The following is a 15119-nucleotide window of genomic DNA, read 5'->3' on the forward strand; positions in this document are numbered from 1 at the left end:
GTACTGTACATAAAAATCAGTGACCTATCAAAACATAATAATTGACCTTCCAAATCAGGTCAAGTAAGTACCTACTTAGTTTAGACAGATTCAATTAAAATCTTAAATAATTTATTACTTAAATTAAAAATTAATTTATTTTACAACCAGACAATTACTATTGCAAACAGATTAATTAAAACACAATAATGAAAATCTCTTATAATTTATAATTATTATTTAATGACGTACCTATTTAAATTAAGTTTTTGCACAATTATATTGATCATATTAATGTATAATATCATAAAAAAATCAATTAACCTTAATTAAATAAAAATCTTATATAAGTACTTAATAAAAATTTATGGAAAAAAGTATTTATTATCTATATCACATACTTATTACTTAAATCCTTACCCAATATGAACTCCTGTGTAAAACTATAAGTCTTTAGCCTGAACTAAATGCTTTATTTACTTAAATACCATAATTTCCACTACCTACAAATCGTTGGTCTAGTGGTTAGCCTATGTATAAATTATATATTTACGTATAGACAATATTAAGGTATGTATGCTCAAATAACTTTCGTTCTTTACGATGCGACTAAATGGAAAGGAAGCCATTTGGGTGCCTTTGTCTCCTCAGTTCCGACGTTCTAGTGCTATTAGCACTATAGCTTGGCAACTTCGTTCGTAACACTCCCGATGGTGTAGCGATGAATGAAAATCCCACGACTGATGCATCTCACTTCACCGCACGCACGATTTCACACCCGCGCAGTCTTCCCCCGTCGCCCGTATATCATGGGAGTGTCATAGAACTTGCCAGACTATAACGCGTGTTAAACCAATGATTTTATACAATTATATATGTCAAGACTTGGTCGCTAACTATGGGCCTCGTAAGAAGGATCAGAGTCACACAGCGGGCGATGGAACGAGCTATGATAGGAGTATCTCTGCGTGTTCGAATCAGAAATGAGGAGATCTGCAGAAGAAGCAAAGTCACATAGCTCAACGAGCGAAGCTGAAGTGGCAATGGACGGAACACATAGTTCGAAGAGCCGATGGACGTTGGGGTCCCAAAGTGCTGGAATCCCCGCACTAGTAAGCGCAGTGTTGGTCGACTCCCCACCAGGCAGACTGACGACATCAAGCGAGTCGCAGAGATTCGCTGGATGCAGGCGGCTCAGGATCGTGATGTTTGGAAGTCCCTACAAAAGGTATATGTCCTGCAGTGGACGTCCATCGGCTGACATGATGATGATGATGAGATATATCTAATAATATAAAATCATTGGTCGATATTAATCTACACTGTCCGTTATTTTTTTTAGTCGTATCCAAATACCGCCCTCTGCCGCACAAGACAGCGCTGATGCCTTCAACTTGGTCGGGACTTGCGTGCGCGCATCCATTGTCAGCTCATACGTCTGCAAAAGTTTCACCAAAGCCAGTTTCGACTGAATGTACCCTTGCCGGAGGCCTGCAACAGTGAAATACATTTCATTAAACAACAAATCACAACACAATACCATTTTCATCATCATTATCAACCCATATTCGGCTCCCTGCTGAACTCGAGTCTCCTCTCAGAATCAGATGGGTTATGTCCACCACGCTGGCCCAATGGGATTTGGCAGACTTCACACACGCAGAGAATGAAGAAAATTCTCTGGTATGCAGGTTCCCTCACTATTTTTTTCCTTTGCCGTTAATGACGTGATATTTGATTTCTTAAAATGCACCACAAAACTTTAAGTTGTGTGCATTTTAAGAAATTAAATATCCCAAAAAAAAAGTCGAACCCACACCCGGAATAGGAGGCAGAGGTCCACTGAGAGAGAGAGAGAGAGATATCCACTGGGCTATCACGACTCTCCATACTTTAGTGCCATTTTACATAGATATTCAATTATTGTTATGTAAATAGTTTAGTAAGTACATAGTTAAGTAAGTACATAGAACAAGAGCCAGCGACAGATATACATTCGTCATTGCATGCTAAAATTTTTTCAGAAAAAATATAGTATTTTTTAGATTTATTTTCATAAAAACTATATTTATTAGCACTTCTTTCATTTTTCAAGAATTTTTTGTCAAACATAACAATGGTTTGGTTTTTCACATTTAATTTAAAATTAACGAAAACCAACAATAAGATAGACATCTTCAAATACAATACACGCTATTGCTTCAGTCAAAAATTATAATGTAAAAAAATATAGTATTTTTGTGTACCTATTTATATATATTTCTTCAACAGTGCGCAGACCAGAAATATACTACGGTTGGCAACCCTAACCCAGATCTTCAACCGTCTAAGCAAAAAGTGTTTTTTTTTCTATTTATTACATATATTATATTATAGGTAATGCTTACTCGAGTAAAAACTTTGTTCGCGCCACTGTCCTTTAAAATAGTCTGATAATCTGATGACAGTCTGAATAATGACGACCTAAACAAATATTTCTACTAAATCGACGCAGACGTTACCAGAATGTTAAATAAAATGCAACATTACAAAATTGATTATTTGACAGACATAATTATGTAGTAGACCATGACCTAGTGTACGTGTTGAGTTTAAGTACGTGTTTTAGTATAGGCATAGTTCTTAATGTTCACTCTCAGATGTGTGGATAAAGCATCGTCAGACAGACAGGCGGGACCGCTGCGTTGTTCCCGCCCCTTGGACAATGTTCGTGTATATATTTTTAGGGTTCCGTAGCCAAATAGCAAAAACGGATGTCTGTCTGGCCGTCCGTATGTCACAGCCACTTTTTTCCGAAACTATTTGAAAGTTTACATCGAGTTTCACGCGGACTAAGTCGCGGGCGTCCGCTAGTTAGATATATTATTTTAATGATTTATGCCGTATGCCTATTTGTTTAGGTAATAATTATGTATATGATTTACTCTCATTTTTTATTTAGGTATTTACATTTTTTTTTTTAATTTTTAACATAAAATACAAAATAACTATAATAAAACGCCATCGTAATTAATTTTAAAAAATCCATCCTTCCTCTTTCGGGGCTTTTGAAGGCCCAAGAAACTCCAGGCTCGGGCTCCAGAGCCTAGAGTGAGGAACCTGCCGTAGCCAAGACTTCGAAAACTAGAAGGTTGTATGGGAATGAGAGATCTCGTGACCTGTCGATAGCAAATGTCATTTTTCTAGATTTCGAAGCGTTTGCGATCGTAGATAGAGAATCGACATGCCAGTTGACACTTGGCGTTGCCACTATAGGGGCTGCTTAGAATACAATACCAGAGTACCATCTCAAGGATTTTTTTGCCTTTGATTTTTTTTTAATATGACCAATAATCCCATTCCACTCCTCAGTCGCGAAAGACTGTATTAGGAGTGGGTACGACAATAGTCCAACGGGGCGGATCGAACCACCACCCCTCGGTGATGAGTCCGACCGCTCTTACCGTTGAGCTATTGAGGCTCTTTATTTGTTTAGTCGAATATGGTAGTTTACTCATATCAAATTTAATATAAAAAATATTAATTTCGTATAGTAGATACCTACATGGAATAAGGGTCAGAAATATATCGATATCAATTAATAAAATATAAGGATTTATTGTAAAACTCAATTTAAATATCATGTTATTTTTTAATTTTTCCAAACGTCAAAATCGCTGTCGTCCATTTTGTGACGTCACTAACACACTAAATGCTACGTTTGTAAGGGATCTGATAGAGTGGCGTCATGAATCAATTGAAATATAGAAGTAAAATTAAAAAAATATTTTCAATCTAGTAGTACGTTATTGAACTATATAAGAACATTAAAAAAAAATGGCAACTGTCCTATTGGTTAGCTTTTCGCTATTGACTTATTAATACATTTTATTTGGTTAACTTGCAGTTGTCCTCATGTTTTGTTAAAGCTAAGGTTAAATTAGATTGCTTCCAAGCGGTAAGGCCACTATGAGTATATTCTACGTTCATAATATGTTTCAACTAGCGGACGCCCCTGACTTCGTCTAAGTTAAATTCAAAGTCTCCGTGGTACAGTGATATGCGCGGTGGATTTACAAGACGGAGGTCCTGGGTTCGATCCCCGGCTGAGCCGATTGAGTTTCTTAGTTCATCATGAATATAATATAATAATTTATTTATTTTGCTATCATCCGCGAAAAGCCGATGAACCCATGCGACAACGTCACCCAGGCCCGACAAAATACTCTTTACATACGTTTCACCCCGAAACCGGAGCATCCTCAGGAGATGTTGACTCTACAACGTGCAATTGCAAATTTGAGGAGGTTCGGAAGGGATTTCCAAGTACGATGTCGTGTAGAAACCGAAAGGCGTGTGGGTTTCATCCTCCTAACAAGTTAGAGCGCTTCTATCTTAGATTGATAAATGCATCAGGTGAAATTGTAGTCTAACCTAAGTAGGTAAGTAGGGCTAACCAGTAAAGAATATAAAATGAAAGAAATCACAAATCACGCGGAAACTATGGAATTATCCTATATAAAAAGCAGCCTATATGTTTCTCAATAACCTACTCCATTTTCCAGTGAAAGTCCCAGTAAAATCTGGACCGGACAAACAGACAGACAGACAAAAAATAAAAAATAAAATTTTATTTTTTATTCTTTACAAATTAGCCCTTGATCACAATCTCACCTGATGGTAAGTATTGATGCAATCTAAGAAGGAAGCGGGCAAATTTGTTAGGAGGAGGATGAAAATCCACACCCCTTTCGGTTTCTACACGACATCGTACCAGAACGCTAAATCGCTTGGCGGTAAGTATTTGTCGGTAGGGTGGTAACTAGCCACGGCCGAAACCTCCTACCAGCCAGACTTGGACCAATTAAGAAAACCTCAATCGGCCCAGCCGAGGATCGAACCCAGGACCTCCGTCTTGTAAATCCACCGCGCATACCACTGCGCCACGGAGGCCGTCGAATTAAGTCGAGTTGATAGTCGAGAGATTGATAGTTTTTAGTATCGTGTAAATAACTATAAACACTTGAGAAAACATGGTTATTTTGAAATAACATACAGTTACTTTTATTTATTGCTGTATTGATTTTAGGCCTCCTTGTTTTTTTATTATTGTGTTGCCTACCTAACCTAAATAAAAAAAACCTTGGAAGTCTACGACACATCGGTGAAAGTTTTCATTAATGTTCAAAGTGGGGTCGTTCTAACGAATAGTTATTTAATTCAAATTTTAAATGATGTTTTTATTACGATTCCACGTAAAGAAGTTTTTTTTATTACGATTCGACGTCTATGACACAAGAGAGAAACTTAATTAACTTTTATATTAGAAAATGTGAAAGTTTGTATGTCGGGATATTAAAATGTAAGGATATTTGTTCACGCAAGAACAGCAGAACTGATTTTAATAAAACTTGGCACATGCAGAATTTATTACTTAGTTAACAGAATAGGTACACATTTTTTTTTTCGATCAACCCATAATTGGCTCACTGCTGAGCTCGAGTCTCCTCTCAGAATGAGAGGGGTTAGGCCAATAGTCCACCACGCTGGCCCAATGCGGATTGGCAGACTTCACACACGCAGAGAATTACGAAAATTCTCTGGTATGCAGGTTTCCTCACGATGTTTTCCTTCACCGTTAGAGACATGTGATATTTAATTTCTTAAAATGCACACAAATGAAAAGTTGTAGGTGCATGCCCCGGACCGGATTCGAACCCACACCCTACGGAATCGGAGGCAGATGTCGTATCCACTGGACTATCATGGCTCTACACATTAATACAAGAGCTTTATGAAAACAACAATGTAGGCTTTATTCGATATGACTAAACCGGATTCTTTCGTAATTCTGACGTCATAATTATTAGCTTAGAACATTGATTCCCAAAGATTAAATTGGGGTCTACAAGTAAGTTGGCTTAATAAAAAATTGGGGCTTACAATTCGTAAAGTAATTTACCTGTTTTCATAGTGAAGAACTGAAATATTCGCTTGACGTCCTTGTGTTGTAAGTATAATTGTCAAAAAAGTTCGATAGAAACACTTTTTTAAATTGGCCAACTTTGTTTTTTTGCATGAACAAAGCAATCCTCACGTTTTTCTTTTCGAAAACTGTTAATTTTCATAAGGTACTCCTAATCCTAATAATCTTCAATCTTCAAATTGTCCACCGGAACCAGCTAAATTACGTTAATTCCTCTATCCAAAGGTTGTCTGGCAGATATTGCTATAAGCAATAAAAACGGCCTTTGCACATATTTGTTATCTATGTTTTCATTGTTTGTTGTTTTGTGCAGTATACATAAATAAATAAATAGTAGATTGTCACACAAGGGGCTAAAAAGACCCATTATATACGAGGTATTTTTAGGACCCGAGACGCAGGCGAGGGCCGCCTAAATAGAAACCGAGTTTATAATGAGTTTAGCCCCAAGTGTTACACTCTGCTTTTCACTACGATTGCGAGAAAATAAAATAGTTTAGTACAATATTCAATGATTTATTTTAATTGAAAATTAAATGTACAAAATCTACAATTTTGGATATTAAGGGAGATGCTTTTACCCGGTAACATAATTTCCGACTACTGTGAAGATAAATAATGAAGTATATGAGGTAAATGTGGGAGATAATAATTTAAAAAACTCCTTTCGTAACTGAATCTATTTGTTGTTGTTTTCTTTTGTAGGTATTCGTAGGTATCGTAGGTAAGTATTTAAGTAAATTCGTCTCGACTTTGATGGTAACAGATTGAAAATTTTATCCATTTCCAAATTAGGATCACTATTCTCACTAGATGAAGACAACAATAACAATTACCTATTGTTGAAAAATATGTAAGTAAAGTTACGGTCACAAATTTACAATGAATTTCTAAAAAAAATCAAGTGTGTATTATTCACGCCAATTGTTTTTTAAATTCTCGCTTTTTAATTTTATTTTTTTCACATGAGAAAAAGGCAAAGGTATTACACCGTAAAGGATGTCCCATGTCTTCAAATCTCGCTCTATTCGCAACTCAATAAAAATTAAATAAAAAAATAAGCGCATTCGCCAGACAAGAACGCTGCATTCACTCCAATTTAAAGTTTTTTATTTATTTTTCAAAACAATCAGAGCCTTACCTATAATGATTCTATTTTCGAAAAAAACCTCCTCCGTTTTAACAAGTAAACAAGATTAAAAAAAAACAAAATTACTTTAGCCCCTAGAGGCTGAAATGCTTTTTTAGCCCCGCTGTGGAGTGGTAATATGACAGTGTTTTTGAGCAAGAGTAGTGAAAAATATATTTTGAAAGCGGTCTACGAGAAAAAGTTTGGGAACCTCTGACTTAGATCAATGACTTTGTAGGCTTTGCTTCATTGAGATAAAAAAAAAAATTATTTACCTAACTAGAAATAACTAACTCGCGGGCATCTGGTAATTGGTCATAATGTATGTAAATTAGCAGCAAATCTCATAGTGAGAATAGCTTATCAAGATGCTTTTAACAGTGTTACGTTTTTTATCGTATCTACTTAAAAGATAGATAATGGAAATGCTAACTTGTTAATTAAATCTCCAAAGTGCGCACAAACAGTCATAAACATGATTTCAACAAGCCAATGTCAATAACCATTACTAGCTCAGTTCCTATAACAAGTTTCATGGGATTTAACTACTCAATTATATAGATAATAATATGATAAAAAATATTTATTAATACTTATAGTGAAACTAGCGGAAGACCGCTCAAATTTGATCAGAAGTTAGATTATAATTTTATTATTAAACGCTAATTATATTTATTTAAAAACAAAAAGAAGGATTAAGATTTTTAAATGATTTCGTAAGTTTTGGATAGCTTTTGTATAGAAGTTCAAGTGAATCTGAAAAACTGCTCGTGTACGATTTTCAAAATGCTTCTTTTAGTGCCTACGTAATTATGTAGAAGTTCTAAAAGATGCATTTTGGAAATTAGAGACAAAAGTAAATAAAGTAGTTGCAAGTTCGCATGTTATAGAAGGGTAAAGAAGTAATTTTGTATGGTACTATCAAAGGTAGGATTTTCAACACTGGTAAGTAAGCTACTTAAGATCATTTTAAATGAATATTTCAAGGCAAAAGCGGAGGATGTGGACGGAACAACTCTACTTTTTATAAGATATATTGTCAGTCTTTTTATAAATTAGTATTAGGTTTGAAAAAAATTTTTTTTTTTTTTCAAAGGTGTTCAAATTTGCTACAACCCCCGCGCCAAATCCGGCACTGAATAGGAATATTCCCGTAGGAATGTGAGGATAAATTAATAAAGCCCATGACACTCACATATAACGTGGCTTTCTATAGGTAAAAGAATTTAAAATTGGTTCAGTAGATCCACAGATTATAATACAAACTCGATTGCTTACCTAAGCATTTTCTGGGGCCTTCTCCGAATGGCATCCAATGGCAAGGATGAATAGTCTTCTTGTTCTCCGGTGAAAATCTCTCCGGGTCGAATGTCTCCGGGTCAGCGAATATATCCGGGTCCATCTGAATCGCGTGCGCCGGCACGAAGATTTGCGTGCCCTCCTCTATTAGCACTCCACTGTTTGGTAACTTATAAGCCTTGGTGCATCTTCGGAACAACGCACGCAATGGAGGATGCATTCTCATTGTTTCTACAAAATATAAAATCTCTTTAAACCTTGGCTGAGTTTGTTGTGGGCTCTTCTCGGACCAAGGCGCGTTTGGAACCCTCGTAACTTTAATTTTAAGTTTTCGAATGATTATTATCACCATTATCTTAAGTTTTATATTATTACGTTTCGAAAGAGCTTGTAAACTAAGCCTATTTGAAATAAATTAATTTTACTTTTTTTTTTTACTTTGAATAACATACCAAGAAAAGCTTCAATAGATTCACTGAGATCTTAATATACATAAAATTCATCAGAATTATATTTCAAGTAAGATTAATTTACATTTTTTTTTTATTCTTTACAAGTTAGCCCTTCAATCTCACCTGATGGTAAATGATGATGCAGACTAAGATGGAAGCGTGCTAACTTGTTAGAAGAAGGATGAAAATCCACACTCCTTTCGGTTTCTACACGTGGTAACTAGCCACGGCCGAAGCCTCCCACCAGCCAGACCCCAGATTTTCTTAATTGGTCCATTAAGAAAATCTCAATCGGCCCAGCCGGGGATAGAACCCAGGCCCTCCGTTTTGTAAATCCACCGCGCATACCACTGCGCCACGGAGGCCGTCAAATAAGTTAGTACAATAAGGATGATGATGAACCTTATCATATTGGTACTGACCGTCGAGCACCATATTCATGTAGACCATCTCATTCTGCGCCTCATACGTGCATTCTCCGCCGTACTTCGCCAGAACCCTGTTTATTTCCTCCCTCGCTCGGCGCTGTATGTGAGGGTTGCGAGCTAGCTCGTAAGTAGCGAACTGACCAGTGGTGGCCGAGGTCTCGTAACCAGCAAACATATACAACATGGTGTTTGCTGCTACGTCTGTGATGGTGAACTTGAAGTTTGCTGACTCGTTGTCTATGCCTGAAGACGTTGGATTTATAATGTTATTTCCAAAGACAAAGATGGTTTTGGCTATTAATTCACACTCCAGCGTTTGTTTCGAGTCATGAAAGTATCGTATTCGTTAAAGAAGGAACATTTATAATTATTATTACACTAGCTGACGATGGTTATTGTGACGATTATTGGTTAAATTAAAAATTCACATAACTTTTTCATATTCAACATACTTTTTCATATATGCAACTCATTTTATACATTAGAGAATAAGTTTGATGAAATGGATCGAAATTAAGGGTCCAGCCTCTGTAGCCAAATGGCACGACGATTCTATTTCTACGGTCGCAAACGCTTCGAATACTAAAAAAATGTACGGGAAGGACAGATCTTGATCACGTGACCTGTCGATAGCAAATATCATTCGCATACATTTTTCTAGTTTTAGAAGCGTTTGCGATCGTAGAAAGTGAATCTATATGTTACTTAGCTACAGGGGCAGGGCCTACAGCCATGTAGAATGTAGAGCCATCTCTTTCGCACAGAAAACGCTTCGAATGACATTTGTTATAGACAGGTCACGTGACGTAAAGTTAACTAATCTTTTCAGTTTTTGAAGCGTTATCGTTTGTAGAAAAAGAATCAATGTGGCCATGGCTACAGGTCTAGGAAGTGGATTAAAAGTCCAAATTAAAAGTCATTTAAAGTACCTATATCATGCCTATATTATTTCGTATAGCAAAATGATGTTGAACTAGTAAATTTGTAAAATTTTATTAACAATGAACACTAAATATTAACTACTAACTTTCTTTGGTATTTTCAGAATTTTCCTTCAACTCTATAAGAGCTTGCAAGAAGTCGTTACGCTTATAACTGTATTTGTAACGATATTCAACTGTTTCCTTGACCAGGTTGTAGAAAAAGCTTATTATATCCGGATTAATGCGTTTTAGCTTCAGTTTTTTAAAAAATGAAGGCATTACAAACGCCATTGCTCGCACTACTGTCCTGAAAAAAGAATAGAATTTATTTGAATTAACTGTTTATTCCAATACTAGTTTCAGTGAGAAAAGCTTGAACAAAAACCTTAAGCTTACGTTTGACTGTTGAATCCAGGGTCGGATTCTGAAGATCCTTGAGACGGTGTGTGTTGTGAGGATCACTCATTCTGAATCCCTGACCCTGGTTTTTTATAAGTTTTTAATGTTTTGTGTATATTTTTATCGGCAATGTTAAAAACTTAAAAATACAAAGTGTAAATAAAATTCTCAAAAAGGCGAATCAATCATTAAAATAAAATGGATTAAATATTACTAAAATTAATTAAATGTAAGCAATATACCCCGTCTCATTCACTTTTTTTGGTCTTAGTAAACATTAACTCAATTGTCAAAATGTCATTCACCTACTATGTGATATACACCAGTAAGCACCGGATGACATTTTTACATAGAATCTCAATTTCGTATATAGTAGTTGTCAACTATAGCGTACGTCAAAGATAGTGAATTAGGTCTGGTTAAATAACAATGAGTTATTAATTACCTCGACGTCTTTCGGAGGATAATGTAAACCGACCCTGTCTGTTTTCAATGCAACTTCATTGAACATTGTAATTAACCATAGATAAAGCTTTTACCTCTTACTGTATTATCTGTATGAGTAACTAGCGGACGCCCGCGAATTCGTCCACGTTGAATCCAGTTTTTCACAAATCCCGCGGGAACCATGGATTTTTCTGGGATTAAGATTAGCCTATGTGTTAATCTAGGGTAAAATCGATTTCGATTCCAAATTTCAGGCAAATCGCTTCAGTAGCCGCAGCGTCAAGGAGGAACAAACATACACACTTACACACAAACTTTCGTCTTTATAATATTAGTGTGATAAAACAATAAATTTAGTTGAAATCCGTGTAATCCTATCCACCTAAATAGAAATATTTTTGGATCGACTCACAATAGGATCTCCGTTAAAAAAACCGCAGCATAATTGGTTTTACGTTCATTTACAAGACCCCTCTTTATTGGGACGGGGCTTAAAAATATATTTCGATTAATTATCTTGTTTGTAAAATTGAAATGTTCTTGATTTTGACTTTTTAATTTTTATTATTAGTGTAAGTGTTTGGTAAATTTTCTTGATTTTGACATTTTAATCTTTATTATAAATTAATAATAGTAATTTATATTACTTACTATAGTAATTCATATACTTAATAGTAAATTAATATAGTTTAATCTTATTTTTTATGTTTTTAACCGGACTCTGCAGTGCTATAAATGCCTGTAAAAGATGGCTTCAATAGTCTAATAATGTTGTAACCACTTTATGTTTACTGTTTTTCTGCTGTCATTGATGGCATTTTCAATAAATATATATATAAATAAATTATATAATAATGATTTTAATTTTCACAAAGTGATCGAGTTTGCGATCAAACGCAATGGATTGCAAGGCTAATGACCTTGGATGAACCACGCGAGCTGTTTATCAGACAATAATTAACTTTAAATTTAATTAAAAGTTAATTAAATTGTAGTTATAATATTTCGTTTACACAGATTTATGTCATTAGAAAGGCTTTTCATTCGGCTGCATTATTCTTTAGGACATTCGTTCTAAAAATGTCTTTTAAGCTATAGAACTGTTTAATTCAGTTTTAATTTAGTTCTTGAGTAAATTCGGTTACAATTCATGACACTGTATTTTGTAAATTATACTGTATTACCGTAATATACAGTTAATCATCATCATAATTATCAACCCATATTCGGCTCACTGCTGAGCATGAGAGGCTGAGGGTTAGGCCAATAGTTCACCACGCTGTCCCAATTCGGATTGGCAGACTTTAAACACGTAGAGAATTCAGAAAATTCTCAGGTATGGTATGAAATTCCTCACGATGTTTTTTCTTCATACCGTTTGAGACACGTGATATTTCATTTCTTAAAATGCACATAACTGAAAAGTTGATTGGACCAGATTCAAACCTACGCCCTCCGGAATCTACGGCAGATATCATATCTACTGGGCTATCACGGTAATACAATTAATACGTCCGCGTTAAATTCAGGTTTTCATACATTTTCCGAGAAAATTAACTTATTTAAAAATTTTATTAAAAATTAACTTATTTATGTTGCTCAATAACCTCCTCTATCTTCCAGTGAAAGTCCTATTGCATTCGGTTCAGCCAGTACAGACAGAGAGATTAAGACTGTATGCGTTTTAGTATCGTGTAAATTATAAGCACTTCAGAAAACTGCTCTATGTTCCAGTGAAAGTCCTATTGCATTCGGTTCAGCCAGGACAGACAGAGATAAAGACTGTATGCGTTTTAGTATCGTGTAAATTATAAGCACTTCAGAAAACTGCTCTATGTTCCAGTGAAAGTCCTATTGCATTCGGTTCAGCCAGGACAGACAGAGATAAAGACTGTATGCGTTTTAGTATCGTTTAAACTATTAGCACTTCAGAAAACACAGTTATTTTGAAATCACAGATAGACACGTTAATTTTATTTATATGTATTCTGAAAGCAATTTACATCTTTTCTATTTTTTATGACGCTCGCGACGTTTTTCCTTTCCTCCAATTTGTCGCAAATATGGAAAAATAACAAAGGATAAAAAACGAAGTATTTATACGCGGTTCATCGAAACAATAATATGGTACCTACATATCACTGTTGTTCGAACTAAACGCAAAAACAGCGTGAAAATCCATCAAAAAGTTTTTAGAAATTACAGTAACAGGCAGTTTATTTTATCATTGATTTTTAAAGATGTTTTACTTGTTGTCTATCACCCCTTCGCAGTTTTTTGTAATTATTCTATTTAATGTACAGCCTTTTAATCTCTAGTTTCTTGTGTTTAGTTATACCCCTATGAATAGTAAATGGCAAATGTTGTTTTGGTATAATATACATTAAATTTATTAAAAAAATACTATAAGTCGCGATTATAAAATTAGAAAAAAAAACTCCAACCTACGTTTTTCGGAGAACTTTCAAACACTGTGACACGAAAATTTTATAGATTTAAGATATTACTAAAAGAAGTATATACTCACCAGTAAAGAGAAGTCGGGTTGAAGTAATCGTTTCCATGCAAATAAAACTCCGAACGTGAATTCTTGAGTCCATTGCACTCAACCCCAAATCCGACGCTCCCAATAATTTCCATCACATATTTCTCGTAGAACTCCGTAAAATTCACAGCCTCACCCTTCATGTATAACGTCGTCGCATAATCCTGTGCTTCTTTAGCTATTTTCTCCACCAAAGGATACATTGACTTCAATTTTGAAGCCGAAAACACCGGTGACATCTTTAGACGCAGCGTTTTCCAGGCCTGAGCGTGCAAATTGAATAGATGGCCTGCCAGAGGATCGCCAGAACCTCCGGAAAATATACCGTGCGATTGGAAATGGTCAAAATCCTTTATTAGTATTTGTTTAGCCAACTCGGGATCGTTAATACTCAGCACAGGCTGATTGAAGCAGTACATACCGACGTATGGTAAATGTTTGTATTTGTAATAGTTGTCACAGAACGGCTGAAAGAACTGATCTTTCCTTCGTACTACTTTCTCTATATTTCCGAAAGGGAACACCGGTTTCGGTCCCAACACACCTCTCTTTGACCAGTATGTAAATTTATATAGGAACCATAAATATATTATTAGGAGAAACAACACTGTCGCAAGAAGAACTTCGTATGAAAAGAAATGTAATTTGAGAAGAGCCATTTTAGGGAAATTTAAAAAACACAACACAGTATTTCACAGATATACTCAAACTGATTTTAGCAGTTTAAAATTTTAGCACAAAATTATAAAATTTGCGACCGTTAACTTCAATGTCTGCAGCGCAAATCGAAGGTCCACTTCACTCCGCTGGACACGACCATTGCAAAATATATACGCTCTCTGGAGGTCTCTACATACAATTTAGTAGTATTATAATTTATATGCGTTGTATAGTAAATAAAAAAAATACTTTACTTTCGAAGAATACTGATTTTTTTGTGTTATCTCTAATAGAACAATTATATTAAACTTCTTCTATATATATCTTTTGTGTTTTAATAAATATTAGTTTTGTTCATAATGGTTAACAATATATTTACCAGAAATATTGAAACTTTTTATTTTTATTAATTATAAAATATAATCCTCTAAATCGCGAGTGCATTAACGACTTAAAAAGACCACCGACAGATCGAAACTGTAGTGATTTTAATTAACACCTCTAAACATTTGTAACGTCATTGGTCTTGAACTTTGATAATATTATATCCGACGGACATGCCCTAAATACATATTATTACATATAAAAATTTGCTTTGTATCGTAATATTATCTAATATTTTATTAGATAATCATCACTATCAGCCAATTTTAATGACCCACTACATGGCCAGGCTCATTATAGGATAGGGGATATGAATCTTATACCCACCACGCTGATCCGATTTGGGTTGGCGAGCTTAGGGTGATAATGTTTAATTCATTACCGACTACTATCAGGATGTTAATGATAGTGACAGGAACCGATGACTTAACTTGCTCTCCATAGCACGGATGTAACACCACCAACTATAAACCTGATTCAATTAGGCTAATGGGAGGCTTCGGCCTCTT

General features: G+C 35.1%; 1 protein-coding gene across 1 annotated transcript; it reads right to left on the minus strand.

Moving 5' to 3' along the window:
* Positions 1 to 189: 189 nt before the first annotated feature.
* LOC112043508 (probable cytochrome P450 6a14) lies at positions 190 to 14477 on the minus strand. The gene is made up of 5 exons (XM_024078974.2): positions 13549 to 14477; positions 10280 to 10482; positions 9247 to 9495; positions 8352 to 8603; positions 190 to 1470 (listed from the first exon to the last, which is right to left on the minus strand). The coding sequence occupies exons 1-5, from the start codon at positions 14223 to 14225 to the stop codon at positions 1292 to 1294; spliced, it is 1560 nt and encodes a 519-aa protein (XP_023934742.1). The 5' UTR covers positions 14226 to 14477; the 3' UTR covers positions 190 to 1291.
* Positions 14478 to 15119: the final 642 nt, after the last annotated feature.

This window comes from Bicyclus anynana, chromosome 21 (genome assembly GCF_947172395.1).
Source record: "Bicyclus anynana chromosome 21, ilBicAnyn1.1, whole genome shotgun sequence".
In the NCBI taxonomy this organism is placed as follows: domain Eukaryota; kingdom Metazoa; phylum Arthropoda; class Insecta; order Lepidoptera; family Nymphalidae; genus Bicyclus; species Bicyclus anynana.